The sequence below is a fragment of the Aquarana catesbeiana genome, unplaced genomic scaffold (genome assembly GCF_042186555.1).
Source record: "Aquarana catesbeiana isolate 2022-GZ unplaced genomic scaffold, ASM4218655v1 unanchor236, whole genome shotgun sequence".
Classification (NCBI taxonomy): Eukaryota; Metazoa; Chordata; class Amphibia; order Anura; family Ranidae; genus Aquarana; species Aquarana catesbeiana.
Window position 1 is genome coordinate 2,399,386 of NW_027362664.1, and position 18,708 is coordinate 2,418,093.

An 18,708-nucleotide genomic window follows, 5' to 3' on the forward strand; every position below is an offset into this window, starting at 1 on the left:
CATATAACAGATGTTCTACATGACTAAATCTGCAATCAATTTTACTGCAAAATCAAAGGGGCCAAAATGTCTCCCCCCCGAGCAGTAATATATTTCTATCCCCCTTGGTGGGAGTGGAGATGACCCCATCTATAAGGATATACAGTACATACACATACAGCACAAGGTCGTGTTCACACTACCAGATGTTTCTCAGGGCTGCAGTTGCTCTGATCTCCACAAGATGGTGATCTCACTTCTACCCAGATAGGAAGTCTCTATGGAAGACAGACAGGTAGTGATGTCAGCTGCAGACAGGAAGTGATGTCAGCTACAGACAGGAATTGATGTCAGGTACAGACAGGAAGTTCCGGGTGAGAGGTGAGTCGGCAGGAAGTAGAGAGGAGACATTACTGGAAGAAGTAGCAGAGGAGGTAATAAGATCTTATTTTCTATTTACACCCAGTAACCCCCCGTCATGTCCGTCCTCTTCCTCCATAGTCACTGTGATGTCTTTTATCTCCAGCAGATGATGATACACACATATATAGTGTGGATACCAACAGGTAATTTAATATTGATTGGATCCTAGGCAAACATTTTCATGCAATTTCTCTCTCCACCTGCTCTGAGACATACAATAAATAGCCGCTAGATTCAAAAACAGTTTACAGAATCAGATCAGGCAGTGATTGCGATTGGTTGCCAGCGGTTACAGCGTATCATTACCGCTCACTGACTGGCTGCTAGAGGTTACAGCACACATTCATTATGGCTCACTGATTATTTGCTATAGGTTACAGCACATGACTTCTGCTTGTTGATTGGTTGATAGAGATTACTGTACATCAATACTGCTCACTAATTGGTTGTTAGAGGTTACTGGACATTCTTACCATTTAATGATTGGTTGCGAGAGGTCAGTGCACAGCATTACTTGCTAGTTGCTAAAGGTTACAGCACATCATCTCCTCACTGCCTGCACCCCATGGACTGGGAGGTGAGGGGACCCAGCAATAGATAGAATACTTCTAGGACTCCTGGGCTCAGTGGCAATGCTGCGGGGGGGGGGGGGTAGATCAGTGGCAATTCTGTGGGGTTGATGGGATCAATGGCAGTGGTGGGGGGAGGGGATTAGTTAGGAGGCAATGCATTGTGGCAAATTCTGAATCATGTAGTGCAAGGCTGGAAATCTTTGACAAGTATATAGTGAGGGATTCTACACTGACCACCAATATGAGGGGGAATTTGCACTGACCACTAACATAACGGGGGATTTTACGCTACCCACCAATATAAAGAAGGATTTCTACACTGACACCAATGTAACAAGAGCATTTACACCAACCACCAGTGTAAGGGGGAATATACAATGACCTCCATGTAAGGGGGAATTTACACTGACAACCATTGTCGAGGAGATTTGTACTGACCACCAATGTAACGTGACAATTCTACACTGACCACCAATGTAAGGGTGGATGTCACGTACCTTACTGTGGAGTCTGAAATGACGAGGGTGGCCTCTTGCAGGGTTCCGGTCCTAACACCCCTGGAGGTGGAGACAGGGCTGCTAGGGCAACGGAAGGGTGCAGGTGCCTGTTGGCAGGATCAGGAACACCGGAGCCTAGAGATGCTGGTGAGATGTTGATCCTGGATAGGTTCAGGAAAGTCCAACAGGAGAACTTGCAAGGTCGGGAACAAGCAGGAGTCGGCAACGTGCTGGCAGGAAGGTGCACAATCGATAGGCAGGTTCGTAGTCAGGGGCTAGCAGAGGTTGGCAATGGGCTGGCAGAGAGGTACAAGATCGGAAGACAGAGCCGTGGTCAGAAGTTCAAGCCGGGTTCAGTACAGGAAGCAGAAGTAAACAGAGTTGCAGGGATAATCCAAAAGAGTAGTCAGGAAGGCCAAGGTTTCAGGATCAAGGTTGAATCAAACAGCAATCAAGGATACAGGAACTAGCTGAGACAATTCAGCACTGATACTAGTATGCTGATCCTTTAAATAGGGCGCCCTGTGCTGTGATTCGTTGGCTTGCGGACATGCCCACGCCGACGTGCACTCGTTCGTATAAGAGTACTAACGTGCGTGCCTGGTCCGGGGTTCACACATTTGTGCCGCACGTCTGGCTGGCACACGGGAACGAGCGTTTGTAATGGTTCTCTGACAGGGGATTTACACTGACCACCAATGTAAGGGGTGTTTACACTGAACAATAATGTTAGGGGGGATTTACACTCACCACCAATTTAAATGGAGCTTCTACATGGACCACCAATGAAGGATTCGAAACTGACCACAAATGCAAGTTTGGACGTTTTTACCAATATAAAGAGGAGTTTCTACACTGACCACCAATGTAATAGGAACATTCACAGTAAGCACCATGTAATAGGTATTTACACTGACCACCAATGTAAGGAGGGTATTTACACTGACCACCAATGTAAGGAGGGTATTTACACTGACCACCAATGTAAGGAGGGTATTTACACTGATCACCAATGTAAGGAGGGTATTTACACTGGCCACCAATGTAAGGAGGGTATTTACACTGATCACCAATGTAAGGAGGGTATTTACACTGACCACCAATGTAAGGAGGGTATTTACACTGGCCACCAATGTAAGGAGGGTATTTACACTGATCACCAATGTAAGGAGGGTATTTACACTGATCACCAATGTAAGGAGGGTATTTACACTGATCACCAATGTAAGGAGGGTATTTACACTGGCCACCAATGTAACGGGGACCTTCATACTGGCCACTAGTGTGAATGAAAGGATTGTACACCAAGCCCCAATGTAATGAGAAGATTTACACTGACCACCAATGTAACTGAGACATTTAGCCTGCGTTTACATTTGTTTGTGTCGGGAACGCACGCAAAAACGCTTTCCTGACACCACAGAAATGTGCTGCCCTTTATCAGATACACAGCAGAGCCATTACACATCTGCTGAGATTTGCGTATTCACATCCACCAGACTTCACCGTGTTGTGGTCACCATGATATTTAGAAAAAGGGTTCCACCTCCAATTTGCTCACCTTTGTAGAACAGGCTGATGTTGGGCTTCATGACCACAGATGTAGGCAGCACTTTCCAGCATGTCCCTTTACCTCCCCAGTGGGCAGCATTCAGCAGAAGTGATGGTGGATAAGACCTCAGAGGGTATTATATACAGTACATATGAATGTCTATCTATATACATATCAATGCAGGTTATTTACATATAAACACAAGGCAGGCAGGTAAGTCACCTGTACACAGCAATAGGGCAGAATATAAACTGGGATATTTGGCAACTATGAAGCAGCTGCTTTGGGCCCCACAACAATGATGGGGCCCAGGACAGCTGTCCCTTTTTCCCTGCCTTAAAGACGGCCCTGGATATGAAGATTAACCCCTTCAGGGGGATCAGTTGATGATGAACATATCTTCCTTCCAAAGCTGGCCATACATGGTTCAGTTTTATCGTTCAGCCAGGGGAATGAGAGGAAAAAACTGAAGTGATTCCCCCATCCACACATTGGAGGGGGATGGGGGAATCCTCCCCGCTGCACTATTGTATTCTGACAATGGGGGGCGCTCCTCCGCTCTCAGAATACACAGATCAGTGATGAAGCTATTGGCTGCAGCCGCTGATCGAGTGACTTTTATCCGGCGGTGACCACACATGGATGGAAATGTGACCGATCCCTGCTGAACCAGCTGAATTTCCATGTCTCTATGGTCACCTTAAAGCGGAGTTCCACCCAAAAGTGGACTTTCCGCTCATTTGTCTCCTTCCCTCATTTGGCACCTTTCGGGGGGGGGGGAGGGAATACCTGTCTTTGATATGTATCCTGTCCCCACTTCCGGGAGTCTCGGCCGAGGCGCATTATGTCAGCGCTCAGCTCCCTCCTCCTTTCCCTGCCCGGCCAGCAGGTGCCTCGCACATGTGCAGTAAGGATGTAATGCTTCACTACCAGGTTCCCTCACTGGCAATGGCAGTGACAGCACCCGACACCTGATGGAAACATTAGCTGCGATGCCGACATCGCTGGACTCCAGGACAGGTAAGTGTCCTATTATTAAAAGTCAGCAGCTGCATAATGTGTAACTGCTGGCTTTTAATTTTTGCAGCGGTGGGCAGACCTTCTCTTTAAGTGACTTCCTCCCCTCCCCCTCATCTCCTTCATTATGTAAGTCATGCTGAGATAATCTCCCATTGGCTGAGCAATATTCTCATTTGTCTCTGAGCTCCTTCTTGCTATTCCTCGTCCTGCCTGTTGTTTCCTTGGATTGATTTTCTTTGTAGTGACCCCGGCTTCATCTCTTGGATGCACTTGTGACCTTTATCCTGATTCCTGGATCTCCTCCATATCCTCATACACAGCTTTCTCCTTTCGTCTTCCAGGACAGCCTCTGAGACATAGGGCTCCTTCCTCCGGGACAGGAAACACGTATACCAATTGTCTTAAAAGGTGGTCCTCCCTCTTCAGTTATTGTGTTTCCTGCCGGACGGGAAGGAGCACGCTAAGGAACCTCAATGCCTCAGGACTGTCCTGTGAAGAGCCCCTGGCATTGACTCTCCTCTGCCTGGGCACCCCTCTGTCTTGCTGGGGAAGAGTAAGGTGCTAAGCTCCACCGCTGCCGTTAGCTCGGGGAGAACTGGACCTCTGGTGACTGCAGTCACGTCCACCTACAAGTGCGGTACCTGCCTGTGTTTCAGGTGATTCCGGGCCGGCGAGCGAGAGTCGCTCGCTCGGCCATGCCGCTCTTCCATTCGAAGGGTAGGAGAAATCTCTGTGCGGCGTAGGGGGGCGGGGTTTCTGCGTTCCAACGATTTGAAGTGACGAAGAGTACTTCCGGCGGAACCGCGTCATCAGGGGGCGCCATGAGACGTGATTCCGGTCTCAGAAGCACAGCGGTGGATACACAGGCATCCTGAGCGGTGTGTAAGGCTCAGCAAGGCTGCGCAAGGCACCAAGAGCATGGAGACAGCTGTTCAAGCAATAGACTCTGGTTTGATTGGCTCCGGCACCTCCCAGGTAAGGTGGTGAGGGTGGACCAGTCCTTACACTGGGGGGGTCAGGGTTCTTGGGACTCAAGTAACTCCCTCCCTAGGTGGGGAACCTAAGGTGATGGGCTGGGCACTTCCTAGGCTGACCTGAGCACAGTGGTGGTGTGGGTCAGGGAGGCATTCTAACAGTAGTTTGTCCTCTTGTCTTTTTCTGTTTTCAGGTTAAAGCCCAGGACAGAACGCAGACACAGCTACCTAGGAAGAAATGTGCTGTATGTGGGACTAAGTTAGGCCCCAATTGGGAGAAACCACTTTACCCCGATTGTGTCAATAGTCTCGTCAGGGATGATTCTGTGGCATCTTGTCATAAAATTTTATCCTCAGTTAAAGACAAGCTTGCGTCCACCTTTCAATCATTGAGAGGAATGATGGATAGGATGCAGGGTCCCTCACCATCCCTAGTCAGGGCAGCTAGTTTGCCTTCCCTATCTGAGCCCAGCCAGGAGGCTGAGGAGAATAGGGTGAGGCCTAGATCTCTAGCCTCCTCGCAAGTGGATTCAGCATCTGACTCGGAGGGGGAGGATGATTCATCCAGAGTTTTCAGATACAAACTGTCTCTGGACGATGTGGGGGACTTTTTGAAAGCCATCTATGACACGCTAGAAATCCGTAAGGAGCAGGTTCAACTCTCAAGGTACGACCTAATGTACCAGGGGTCTAGTGCTCATAAAGCCAGGGTTTTTCCCGTGCATAAATCCTTGATTGAATCGATTTTGCTGGAGTGGGAACAGCCAGAAAAGAGGCCTTTCTTTTCAGGTAGCCTCAAACGGAGGTTCCCGTTTGAAGCAGATGCTTCCCATCCATGGAATAAAATTCCTAAATTGGATGCTCCCTTAGCCAAAGTCTCAAAAAAGACAGACTTGGCTTTTGACGACGTGGGATCACTCAGGGATCCTATGGATAAGAGGGGGGACGTGCTGCTTAAGAGGGCTTGGGATGCCTCATCAATTGGGTTGAAACCAGCCCTTGCAGCTACTTGCGTAGCCAGAAATCTGCAGTGTTGGCTATCACAATTACAGTCCCACATTTCAGCTGGTACCTCTAGGCAACAGCTCTTGAATTCGTTTCCCTTATTATTTAAGGCGGTTGGCTTTTTGGCAGATTGGTAAAGCTAGCCGCTAGGTCAGCTGCACTAGTAAATGCTGCTAGAAGGGCTGTATGGCTAAAAGCCTGCCGCTTCAAAGCTTAAGCTTTGTGGGTTACCCTTTTCAGGGGACCATCTGTTTGGGCCCGGCCTCCAGGAGGCGCTGGAACATACTCAGGACAGAAAGAAAGAATTTCCTGAGAGAAAGAAGAAAAGTGAGGGTAAATGTTTTTTTCGAGGCCCCAGACAGGGCCAGCAAGAAAGAGAAGGCCGCCCCAAGAAACATTGGACAGGCCATAAAGGACGTGGAAGAGGAGGAATCCTATTCAATCCTCCTCAAACCACCTCAAAACCCCAGTGACTCCTGTGTCCCAGTGGGAGGGAGACTGGGGGAGTTCCTCCCACAATGGACCAGCTCAACTCTAAGTCCATTCATTTTAGACATCATAAGAAATGGTTACAGACTGGAGTTCAAATCTTTTACCCCCTCAAGTTATCAGGTCACCCAGTTACCCAAAGACCGGGAAAAAGCAAAAGCTCTGGGCCTATTATTAGGGGACCTAGTGGATCAAAAAGTCCTTATAAAGGTACCCAAGAAGGAGCAGGGTCAGGGTGTATACTCCCATGTGTTTGTGGTGAGAAAGCCCACAGGGAAGTTCAGGTTAATCCTGAACCTCCGTCCTCTGAACCAATTTGTGAAGTACAAGTGATTCAGGATGGAATCGATATTTACCATAACCAACCTCCTCTTTCCAGGCTGCTTCATGGCCACGGTAGACCTCAGGGATGCCTACCTGCATATCCCTATACATCAGGAATTTCAAAAATATCTCAGGCTAGCAGTCAGAATAAATTCAGAGGTTCTGCACTTCCAGTTCCGGGCACTACCTTTCGGCCCGTCCTCTTCACCGAGGATCTTCACAAAGGTGCTAGCAGAGGCTTTTGCTCCGCTAAGAGTCAGGGCTATTACAGTGATCCCCTACCTGGACCATCTCCTGTTTGTGGCCCCCTCTTGTCATCAGCTAGAGAAGGATCTGCAGGAGGCCCAGAGTTTCCTCCTATCTCTTGGGTGGCTAGTCAACAGAGAAAAGTCCCAGCTAACCAAAGCTCAGGAGGTCCTGTATTTGGGGTACAGGATATCTTCAGTGGAGATGAAGGTGTTCCTCCCCAGGAGAAAATCCTGAAGGTGGATCAGGCAGTAGCCCAGCTTCAATCCAATCAGGTAGTCCCTGTCAGGGAGGTTATGAGAGTTCTGGGTCTGATGACGTCTTGTTTCCCTGCGGTTCCTTGGGCAAGACTTCATCAGCGGCCTTTGCAGAATCTCATGCTGCGTTTCTGGGACGGCAGAAGACAAAGCCTAGATCTTCCCATGCACCTACCAGCAAAAGTCAAAAGGACTTTATGGTGGTGGCGAACACATCACAATCTGGCAGTTGGTCTGTCATGGGGCCGTACTGTAGCCATAGTGATGACTACCGAGGCCAGTGCATGGGGATGGGGCACCCACCTGGTGGGGTCCTTAGCCCAGGGAGCCTGGTTGCCAGTGGAGGCCCGTCGATCCTCAAATCAGAGGGAGCTTCTGGCAATCCTAAAGGCTATAGAGGCCTTCCAGTCCCAGATATGGGGATTACACCTGCAAGTTCAGATGGACAATGCGGCAGCTGTCGCATACGTGAACAAGCAGGGAGGCACAAGGAGTCCTGCCCTATAGCCAACAAAATTCTGTGTTGGGCCAAGATGAATCTGGCCTCATTGTCGGCCATTCACCTGAAAGGTTCTCAAAATTTGCTGGCGGATTTTCTCAGCCGCCAGCATGTGTATCAGGACGAATGGTCCCTCAACATAGATGTTTTCATGGAGATTGTACAGTGTTGTGGGCAACCGGAGGTGGACCTCTTTGCCTCGGAGACCAACAAGAAGGTGGCACAGTTCTTTCGGTCCACCCACAGGATCAGGCCACAGGGATAGACGCCTTTGCCAACCCTTGGCAGTTCAACCTGTGTTATGCCTTTCCTGCAGTTCGGCTGATAGCTGCGGTCCTTCAAAGATTTCTGGCAGAATTGACGGATCTCTTACTAGTGGCGCCATTTTGGCCAAAAATGCCCTGGTTTGCCATCCTGAAGAGACTGACCATTTGTCCTCCTTTATCCCTTCCGGTCAGAGAGGATTTGATTTCCCAGGGACCGATTCTACATCCTCAGATAGAGAGCCTCAGACTATCAGCCTGGTATCTGAGGAACAGTTGTTGAGAGAGCAGGGGTTTTCAGAGAAAGTAGTTAAAACTCTTCTCTAGTGCCGTAAACTGATAACTAGGGCAATCTATACCAAGGTATTGAAAAGATTTAATTCCTGGTTGGTAGAGCAAGGTCTGAGTCATCCTGGGATTCCGGCAGTCCTGCATTTTCTTCAGGCAGGGGTAGAACTGGGCCTTTGGGTTAGTACACTGAAGGTTCAGACTGCGGCCTTGAGTATTTTCTTGCAGACCTCGCTTCAGCAGAATCGATTTGTTAAAAATTTCTTCGAAGCACTGTCGAGGTCCAGGCCAGTGAGGGTTACAGCCTGCCCCACTTGGGATCTAGCGTTGGTCCTCAGAGCACTTACTGGTAATCCCTTTGAACCCCTGGAGAAATCTGGGCTAAAATGGGTGGTACTCAAAACCGTTTTTCTGATAGCTATCACATCAGCCAGAAGGGTGAGTGATTTGCATGCTCTCTCTATTAGGGAGCCATTTTTGTTGATTCGGGAGGACAGGGTCATTATGAAGACAGATCCCAGTTTTCTTCCTAAGGTAGGATCTACGTTCCATAGATCCCAGGACATTGTCCTGCCGACTTTCCCTTCTACCTCAGCGGCAGATGAGGAGGAATCTTTAAGTTTATTAGATGTTAAGAGAAGCCTTTTAGTTTATTTAGAAGTCGCTAGAGGTTTTAGGAACTCGGACTCTCTTTTTGTTAATTTTTCGGGGCCCGCAAGGGTTGCAGGGCCTCTAAATCTTCCATCGCTAGATGGATAAGAATGGCAATAATAGAAGCCTATAAGTTGGTAGGAAGACAAGCACCATTAGTTAAGGCACATTCCACCAGGGCAGTCTCGGTTTCATGGGCAGAGAGGGCCGGAGCCTCTCCGGAGGTCATCTGCAAGGCAGCAACCATGGTCCAGCTACTCAACGTTTGCTAGGCACTACCGGCTGGATTTATTGTCTGACAAGGAGCAGACATTTGGATGAAAGGTCCTCCAGGCAGTGGTCCCGCCCTGACAAAGTAAGTTTCTTGCTTATCATCTCAGAGGCTGTCCTGGAAGACGAAAGGAGAAAACCGGAGTTAGAATCACCGATAACACTTTTTTCTAGGAGTCTTCCAGGACAGCCTGGCTCCCACCCGGTGTTTATATTTAACTGGTGTTGGAGTTATGTACTGACGTGGTGTTAGTGTATTATGTCTTTCATAGCCTTCTGGCAGTTCTTTGGTAAACTGAAGAGGGAGGCCTGGAGGACCACCTTTTAAGACAATTGGTATACGTGTTTCCTGTCCCGGAGGGGGGAGCCCTATGTCTCAGAGGCTGTTCTGGAAGACTCCTAGAAAAAGAGTTATCGTTAAGTCTAACTCCGGTTTTTCTCCACACCTGCAATGATCCTGGGGGGTGGAAACTTGGCACCAGCACTCAGCAAAATCCATCCTCACCATTAAGAGCTCTGGAGAAAATTGTCTGCTTTTTACACTCCGTTCCTCCGCACGTCACCTGATCACATGAGAGCTTACTTTCACAGATTCCTGACAGATTTCTGTATGGTAAAGATCAAAGTTCACTCTTCAGTTTAGGAGAGGTAGGACACACCCAGGAACAATGATTTGTTTGCATGAGAGCCTCATATAGACGACCCCTCAAATCTCCCCATCCAAATGTCCCTCCATCCAGAGTCTATATGTCCTATGACATCACACTGACCTCACAGCTCCTCCTCCCAATGTCCCTCCATCCAGAGTCTATATGTCCTATGACATCACACTGACCTCACAGCTCCTCCTCCCAATGTCCTTCCATCCAGAGTCTATATGTCCTATGACATCACACTGACCTCACAGCTCCTCCTCCCAATGTCCCTCCATCTGATTTTTTTTTTTTTTTTTTGTGATGCTCTTAGGATGTGGGCGGACCCTTGGCATCTTCACTTACAAAGTGGGACTGTTGGTTCTGCATTGTATGTAATGACATTAGAATGCCTGCAACAAGCTTTTAATCTGCATGGTGTGGGGGTCCTGTGTGGGAAAATAATACCTCAGTCGGAAGTGGGGCTTTAATAAAATGGAAACCTGAATGATAAGGTGAGGAGGATTCTGGGAATATCATTTGATTTTGCTATTTGTGTTCAGATCTAGAGTTTCCTTCCTGTGAAATCTGGAGATCATATGACCATCACATTGCCTCCACCTCTCTCCATGATAGAAGAGAGAAATACAAAGAAGATTCTAGAAGTCACCAGAGAGATCATAGAGGAGAGGTGAGGAGGATTCTGGGAATTCTGGGACATTATCCAGTAACAGACAAGGGATGTGTCTGGATGGTGACTGTATCATTATGTGTGTCAGGTTCCTATAAGGTGTCAGGATGTCACTGTCTATTTCTCCATGGAGGAGTGGGAGTATTTAGAAGGACACAAGGATCTCTACAAGGACGTCATGATGGACAATCAGCCGCCCCTCACATCACCGGGTAAGAGGAGACTTTATTGTAAAGGAGAGAGCAGTACGGAGGGTCCACCTAGATCCCCCATCATCTGATAAACACATAGAAACAATGTATTCAGTCAGTGTGTGTGTTTCCTACAGATGGATCCAGTAATGGGAACCCACCAGAGAGATGTCCCCATCCTCTGTATTCCCGGGATTCCACACAGGAAGGTCACACCATCCCTCACCATCATCAGGTAGATGAGGAACAATCACTGATAGTATCATTAGGATCTGTACATTATCTGCATTGTTACAATTGATGTCATTTTTATTATATGTTCAGAGTGGAAACCTGAGAGATTCTAAAGTTGAGGTCAAAGAAGAGATAAAAGAGGATGGGGTGATGGAGGTGTTTCCAAAAGAACACAAAGATCTGTACCAGGACACCATAGTGGAGTCATCCAGCTACAGAAACCCACCAGAGAGATGTCCCCGTCCTCTGTATTCCCGGGATTCCACACAGGAAGGTCACACCATCCCTCACCATCATCAGGTAGATGATTGACAATTATTGGTAGTTCTGATTTATACACAGCATGTTTGTTACAATGAATGTTTTATTATATATTCAGAGTGGAAACCTCAGGGATGATAATATTGATGTTAAAGAAGAGTATAAAGAGGAGGATGAGGAGTATGGAGTGATGGAGGAGTTTTCAGAAGGACACAAGGATATGATGGAGCCACCTAATACCAGGAACCCACCAGAGAGATGTCCCCGTCCTCTGTATTCCCGGGATTATACACAGGAAGATCACACCATCCCTCACTGTTACAAGGTTGGTGGGATGGATCCTCTAGAACATGGACTTGAGGAGACAGGGGGGTTTATTTACTAAAGGCAAATCCACTGTGCACTTGGAGGTGCAGTCATTTTAGATCTAAAGGGGAACATAGAAGGAAAATAAAAAGAACAGCATTTTTTTCTTGTATATGATTGGATGATAAAAATCAGCAGAGCTTCCCCTTATTTCGGATCTCCCCTTCAGATCTACAGTGACTGCACGTCCATGTGCACTTGTAGTATGTAGTGGATTTGCCTTTAGTAAATCAACACCAATGCATAGATTTTTTTATGTGATGTCACAATAATAAATACTATTGTTTACAGATGATATTCTCTCTCATTTTCTTGGTTTAGAGTGGAGATCCAATCGATATAGAATTTGAGGTTAAATCAGAAGAAGAAGAGAGGTATGTGAGGGATGATCAGCAGTCTATGGAGGAGGATGGAATAACGAGGACATTTATAGAGGAGGACACTCCTACAGAGATCAGTACAGGTGGGTCATTAACACTAAATACATTCCTCCACCCATACTGCTCACTGATTGGTCCAGAGTAGGGCGGGGACTGGGTGATATCAGCCTGTAATCCCCTGGTCACTTTCCTGAGCTGTGTTCCCCGTCCTGTATTCCTGTATTTCTCTCCGATAATCTTCCTTCTCTGTGCTGCAGACACAATTTATGTATCTAGACTGGATTTATGGAGATTCTGGGGTTCAGCTGGCAGCAAAATGTTCATTTTCTCCATAGATGTTACTAGACAGCTAGGGAATATACTTAGGATCTCCTGTCCAGTTCCCAAATCTAGTAAGATCTCTGACAGAACAATTCTCCAAGGGTTACTTGCTCTGTTGTCTGCTGGCTGTGCCGGGTGGAGGGATATGTCTGTATAGTCTCAGACACAAGTCTGATAAACACATAGAAACAATGTATTCAGTCAGTGTGTGTGTTTCCTACAGATGGAACCAGTAATGGGAACCCACCAGAGAGATGTCCCCGTCCTCTGTATTCCTGGGATTCTACACAGGAAGATCACACCATCCCCCACCATCATCAGGTAGATGAGGAACAATCACTGATAGTATCATTAGGATCTGTACATTATCTGCATTGTTACCATTGATGTCATTTTTATTATATATTCAGAGTGGAAACCTGAGAGATTCTAAAGTTGAAGTTAAAGAAGAGATAAAAGAGGAGGATGATGAGGATGGGGTGATGGAGGAGTCAGAGTTTCTAAAAGAACACAAAGATCTGTACCAGGACACCATGGTGGAGTCATCCAGCTACAGAAACCCACCAGAGAGATGTCCCCGTCCTCTGTATTCCCGGGATTCCACACAGGAAGATCACACCATCCCTCACCATCATCAGGTAGATGAGGAACAATCACTGATAGTATCATTAGGATCTGTACATTATCTGCATTGTTACTATTGATGTCATTTTTATTATATATTCAGAGTGGAAACCTGAGAGATCCTAAAGTTGAAGTTAAAGAAGAGATAAAAGAGGAGGATGATGAGGATGGGGTGATGGAGGAGTTTCTAAAAGAACACAAAGATCTGTACCAGGACACCATGGTGGAGTCATCCAGCTACAGAAACCCACCAGAGAGATGTCCCCGTCCTCTGTATTCCCGGGATTCCACACAGGAAGGTCACACCATCCCTCACCATCATCAGGTAGATGATTGACAATTATTGGTAGTTCTGATTTATACACAGCATGTTTGTTACAATGAATGTTTTATTATATATTCAGAGTGGAAACCTCGGGGATGATAATATTGATGTTAAAGAAGAGTATAAAGAGGAGGATGAGGAGTATGGAGTGATGGAGGAGTTTTCAGAAGGACACAAGGATATGATGGAGCCACCAAATACCAGGAACCCACCAGAGAGATGTCCTCATCCTCTGTATTCCCGGGATTCCACACAGGAAGATCACACCATCCCTCACTGTTACAAGGTTGGTGGGACGGAGGATATAAAACACACTTATAGAATCTGGATTTTATATGTGATGTCACAATGTTAAAGCTTACATCTTACAGATGATATTCTCTCTCCTTTTCTTGATTTAGAGTGGAGATCCAATCGATATAGAATTTGAGGTTAAAGCAGAAGAAGAAGAGAGGTATGTGAGGGATGATCAGCAATCTATGGAGGAGGATGGAATAACGGGGACATTTATAGAGGAGGACACTCCTACAGAGATCAGCACAGGTGGGTCATTAATACTAAATACATTCCTCCACCCATACTGCTCACTGATTGGTCCAGAGTAGGGCGGGGACTGGGTGATATCAGCCTGTAATCCCCTGGTCACTTTCCTGAGCTGTGTTCCCTGTCCTGTATTCCTGTATTTCTCTCGGATAATCTTCCTTCTCTGTGCTGCAGACACAATTTATGTATCTAGACTGGATTTATGGAGATTCTGGGGTTTAGCTGGCAGCAAAATGTTCATTTTCACCATAGATGTTACTAGATCTAGGCACCTGGGGTATGTGTTTTGGGTCTTCTGCCCCATACCCGGTTATGGCAAGATGTCTGACAGAACAATCCCCCCAGGATTACTTGTTCTGTTGCCTGCTGGCTGTGCCGGGTGGAGGGATATGTCTGTATAGTCTCAGACCCAAGTCACTGAGTGCAGTCTCAGGAGATGGGAGGCAGCGGTGTGGGACCTCTGCAACTTGTCTCATGTAAACATTTAATCTTCCACTGATTACTGAATACCAATATTATGAGTCCTGACCCTTACACTGTATAATTTATATTGTACATTACATACTCCTGACCCCTGCACTATATACTCTATATTGTACATTACATTATTCTGATACTATAAAATCCTAACTGTTGTATCTTATATAATAAGTTGTACATGACATAGTCCTGATTTCTTTTACACACATTTCCTACAGCTGGATATTTTATATCTGATGATTTGATTGGAGCACAGACTTTTACATGTTGATAATAATGTGATAACATCCTCAAACTTTGAAATCTTAAACAGAAAGTGATAATGAGGGAGGAGTCAATAACCCAATGATGGTGACTTTAAGGCTACTTTGTAGCTTCCTATAGGGGAACTCTATACTATACTTTGTATCTTCCTATAGGGGAACTCTATACTATACTTTGTACCTTCATATAGGGGAACTCTATACTATACTTTGTATCTTCCTATAGGGGAACTCTATACTATACTTTGTGGCTTCCTATAGGGGAACTCTATACTATACTTTATGGCTTCCTATAGGGGAACTCTATACTATACTTTGTATCTTCCTATAGGAGAACTCTATACTATACTTTGTACCTTCCTATAGGGGAACTCTATACTATACTTTGTACCTTCCTATAGGGGAACTCTATACTATACTTTGTGGCTTCCTATAGGGGAACTCTATACTATACTTTATGGCTTCCTATAGGGGAACTCTATACTATACTTTGTATCTTCCTATAGGAGAACTCTATACTATACTTTGTACCTTCCTATAGGGGAACTCTATACTATACTTTGTACCTTCCTATAGGGGAACTCTATACTATACTTTGTGGCTTCCTATAGGGGAACTCTATACTATACTTTGTGGCTTCCTATAGGAGAACTCTAAAGGCAGGAGGAGCCAGAATTCCGGGGGGGGGTCCAGAAGAAGAGAATCAGGGCTGCTCTGTGCAAAACCATTACATGGAGGAGGTAAGTAGGGGTGCACCGAATGGAAATTTTGCTGCCGAAAATGAAGGATGCAATAGGCCGAAAACTGATACTGAAAATGACAGTTTTTAAAAAATATTTATATTTTTATATACAACCACCATTTATATATAACTATCTCTTGTATCATGTCCCCAGTCTCTAACCATCTTTTGTATCATGTCCCCAGTCTCTAACCATCTCTTGTATCATGTCTGCAGTCTCTGACCATCTCTTATCATGTCCCTGTCTCTAAAGATCTCTTGTATCACGTCTGCAGTCTCAGAACATCTCTTGTATCATGTCCTCAGTCTTTAACCATCTCTTGTATCATGTCCCCAGTCTCTAACCATCTCTTGTATCATGTCCCCAGTCTCTGACCATCTCTTGTATCATGTCCTCAGTCTTTAACCATCTCTTGTATCATGTCCCCAGTCTCTAACCATCTCTTGTATCATGTCCTCAGTCTCTAACCATCTCATGTATCATGTCCCCAGTCTCTAACCATCTCTTGTATCATGTCCCCAGTCTCTAACCATTTCTTGTATCATGTCACCAGTCTCTAACCATCTCTTTTATCATGTCCTCAGTCTCTAACCATCTCATGTATAATGCCCCCAGTCTCTGACCATCTCTTGTATCATGTCCCCAGTCTCTTTTTTTTTAAATCAGATAATTTTTATTGAAAATCAAAAACAAAAAATAAAAACAAAAATCAAAGAACCATACAAAGGTTTTTCAGTAGTATTTAAGGACATATATTAAGCACATTTATCTGACCACAAATATCTGTACATTGTGTCACTCATATATAATAACATGCTTTGTAGTTTCATATCAGAAATAAAAGATGTATATGTGTAATAAGGCATTTGTGGTAGTGTTTCTTCATTCTTTTTACTTTATTCTTTATTTCCCCCTTTTTTTTTTAAAAAAGGAAAACAAAAACAACCTTTATGTCCTCTTAATAGGATACTATTTCTCTCCACTTTCAGTCCCAAAAAAAAAAAGGGGGGGGCCTCTGAGTGGAGTTTGTTACCGCTAACCCTTAAACAGCGGGAGGCGGTAAGTATGCTCTATAACAAACAGTACCCATTGGGTATAACACAACATAAACCTTTAAATCTTTGCAGGTCCCAACACTCTTGTATCACTGCTCTATCGCAGACTTTCTTCTTCAGTGTCATAAACTAACTTGGTGTATTTATTGATGTCGGTCTACCGCCTAAGATTCTATTTTGAACCAGTCGCAATGGAGCCAGTCCCGGGGTGTCTAACCAGGGTTCCCAGATAGATTCAAATTTTTGTGGGCTACCTCTATGCTTATAGGTGAGTTGTTCTCTAATAAGAGAATCATTTACGGATGTAATCCATTCTGTATGTGTGGGGGCCGTTATAGATAGCCATTTTCTGGCGATGAGTTTCCTAGCTAGGAATAAAGTTCTGAGGATGGCAATATATGTATGGGGTGTGTATTGTTCCTCATCCAACCAACCCAGCAAACAGAGTTTAGGGTCTGTAGTGAGTCTAAGATTCCAGATACTATTAATGGTACTAATCACTTCCGCCCAATATCTATGCAATTTTGGGCATTTCCACAGCATGTGAACAAGTGTACCAGTGTCCACAAGACAGCGAGGACACAGCGGACTCTCCCTCCTGCGCCATCTGTGTAATTTCTCAGGTGTGCGGTAGGTGCGATGTATAATAAATAATTGAGTGAGTTTTTGAGATGAGGACAGTGATATTTTAAGTACATTATCTAATATGGTAGTCCATTCCTCATCTGAGATATGCTCTATGTCTGCTCCCCATCCAGCTCTACAATTCAGAGCCATCGCTTTAGACACATGGCCCAGAAGAGAGCCGTACAGAGAGGAAATTTGTCCCTTTCGGGATGAAGACAAGATCAGCTGTGTAATCACCGGGGACCTGGATAGCTCCCAAGTGGACACCACAGCCTGTGCTGTTATAGCATGCCTAAGTTGCAGGTATTGGAAAAATGAGGTGTTTGGTAAGTTAAATTCTGTACGAAGTGATTGAAAATCACGCAATATGCCCCCGCAATATAGTTGTGGGATATATTTCACTCCCCTAGCTAACCAATTGGAGACATTTTCCAATTTGTTTAATTCTAGGTAGTTTCTGTTATTCCAAATACGAGACCAGTTTGTATAACCCGTGTACTGAAGATGTTGTTTTGTTTTGTTCCATACTTTGTCTATAAGCTGTAGCGTAGGGTATTGAGTCAGTGCTCCCAGTTCACCAGCCTCTAAGCACTCCACAAGTTCGCCACATGACACCTGAGTGCACACAATATTGCGGATGGGGTCAGAGGGCTCAGGGCAGAGCCAGCCCGTCAGATGTTGCATCTGAGCTGCTATAAAGTAAAGAAACGAATTTGGCACCGCCAGTCCCCCCGAGTCCTTAGCCTCTTGTAAGGTCTCTAGTTTTATTCTTGGAACCTGTTTCCTCCATATTAATGCACGATAGATGGTGTTACATCTCTTAAATATGTGGACAGGGATCCAGACGGGGGCGTTGTGGAGTGCATAGAGTATTTGTGGATTCCATATCATCTTTATCAAATTGCATCTGCCGACTACGGAGAGTGGCAATTTAATCCAGCTGGTGGTTTTTTCCTGAAATTGTTTAAGTATTGGGTCTATATTTAGCTTTATATAATATTCTAGGTTAGGGTGTATAATTATTCCTAGGTATTTAAATTTATCAACTATTTTGATCTGTTCAGCTATCTGAGGTAGGGGCCCTGTTAGTGGATCTAAGGGTAGTAGTGTGGACTTGTCCCAATTTATTGTGAACCCGGAAAAGGTTCCAAATGTGTGTATTAATTCCATTAGCTTGATCAGTGAGGTGGAGGTGTCACCCAGAAATAAAAGTGCATCATCAGCATATAATGCCAATTTGTCCTCTATTTCACCCCGTCTGAATCCCACTATGTCTGGGTTCCCTCTTATGGCTGCCGCTAGAGGTTCTATGGCTAGAGCAAAGAGCAATGGAGAAAGGGGACATCCTTGTCTGGTTCCCCTATAAAGTTCAAAGGAAGAAGACAAGGTGTTATTTATCCTAATACATGCCTTAGGGGCCTTGTATAATAATTTAATCCAGGTAATTATTTTATCCCCCAGATTAAATTTTTCTAATATTTTCCACAAGTAGTCCCATTCAACGCTATCGAACGCCTTAGCGGCATCAAGTGAGAGGATAGCTTTCTGTCCTTGATTATCAGTGGGTATTTGCATATTGAGATAGAGACGCCGGAGATTGTTTGCCGTAGATCTATTTGGTATGAAGCCAGACTGGTCCGGATGGACTAATTTAGAGACCACT

General features: G+C 45.4%; 1 protein-coding gene across 2 annotated transcripts; it reads left to right on the forward strand.

Moving 5' to 3' along the window:
* Positions 1 to 308: 308 nt before the first annotated feature.
* LOC141121963 (uncharacterized) lies at positions 309 to 17,428 on the forward strand. Of its 2 annotated transcripts, none has more exons than XM_073611736.1 (13): positions 309 to 413; positions 10,505 to 10,632; positions 10,721 to 10,844; positions 10,961 to 11,058; positions 11,148 to 11,357; positions 11,437 to 11,643; positions 12,006 to 12,147; positions 12,609 to 12,706; positions 12,796 to 13,023; positions 13,113 to 13,334; positions 13,414 to 13,620; positions 13,736 to 13,877; positions 17,177 to 17,428. In XM_073611736.1, the coding sequence occupies exons 3-13, from the start codon at positions 10,760 to 10,762 to the stop codon at positions 17,398 to 17,400; spliced, it is 1,863 nt and encodes a 620-aa protein (XP_073467837.1). In that variant the 5' UTR covers positions 309 to 413; positions 10,505 to 10,632; positions 10,721 to 10,759; the 3' UTR covers positions 17,401 to 17,428. The 2 variants fall into 2 exon arrangements, with proteins under 2 accessions (XP_073467837.1, XP_073467836.1); XM_073611735.1 differs by lacking the exon at positions 309 to 413 and adding an exon at positions 461 to 545.
* The last annotated feature ends 1,280 nt before the right edge of the window (positions 17,429 to 18,708 follow it).

What these genes read in the sequence shown, in the direction of transcription:
- LOC141121963 (XM_073611735.1), top strand. Translation starts at nt 509, where the DNA reads ATGATGATACACACATATATAGTGTGGATACCAACAG. An exon ending in CCATCCCTCACTGTTACAAG is followed by an intron (nt 13,621 to 13,735) that starts GTTGGTGGGACG and finishes TTCTTGATTTAG; the next exon opens with AGTGGAGATCCAATCGATAT. An exon ending in TCCTACAGAGATCAGCACAG is followed by an intron (nt 13,878 to 17,176) that starts GTGGGTCATTAA and finishes CTCCCCATCCAG; the next exon opens with CTCTACAATTCAGAGCCATC.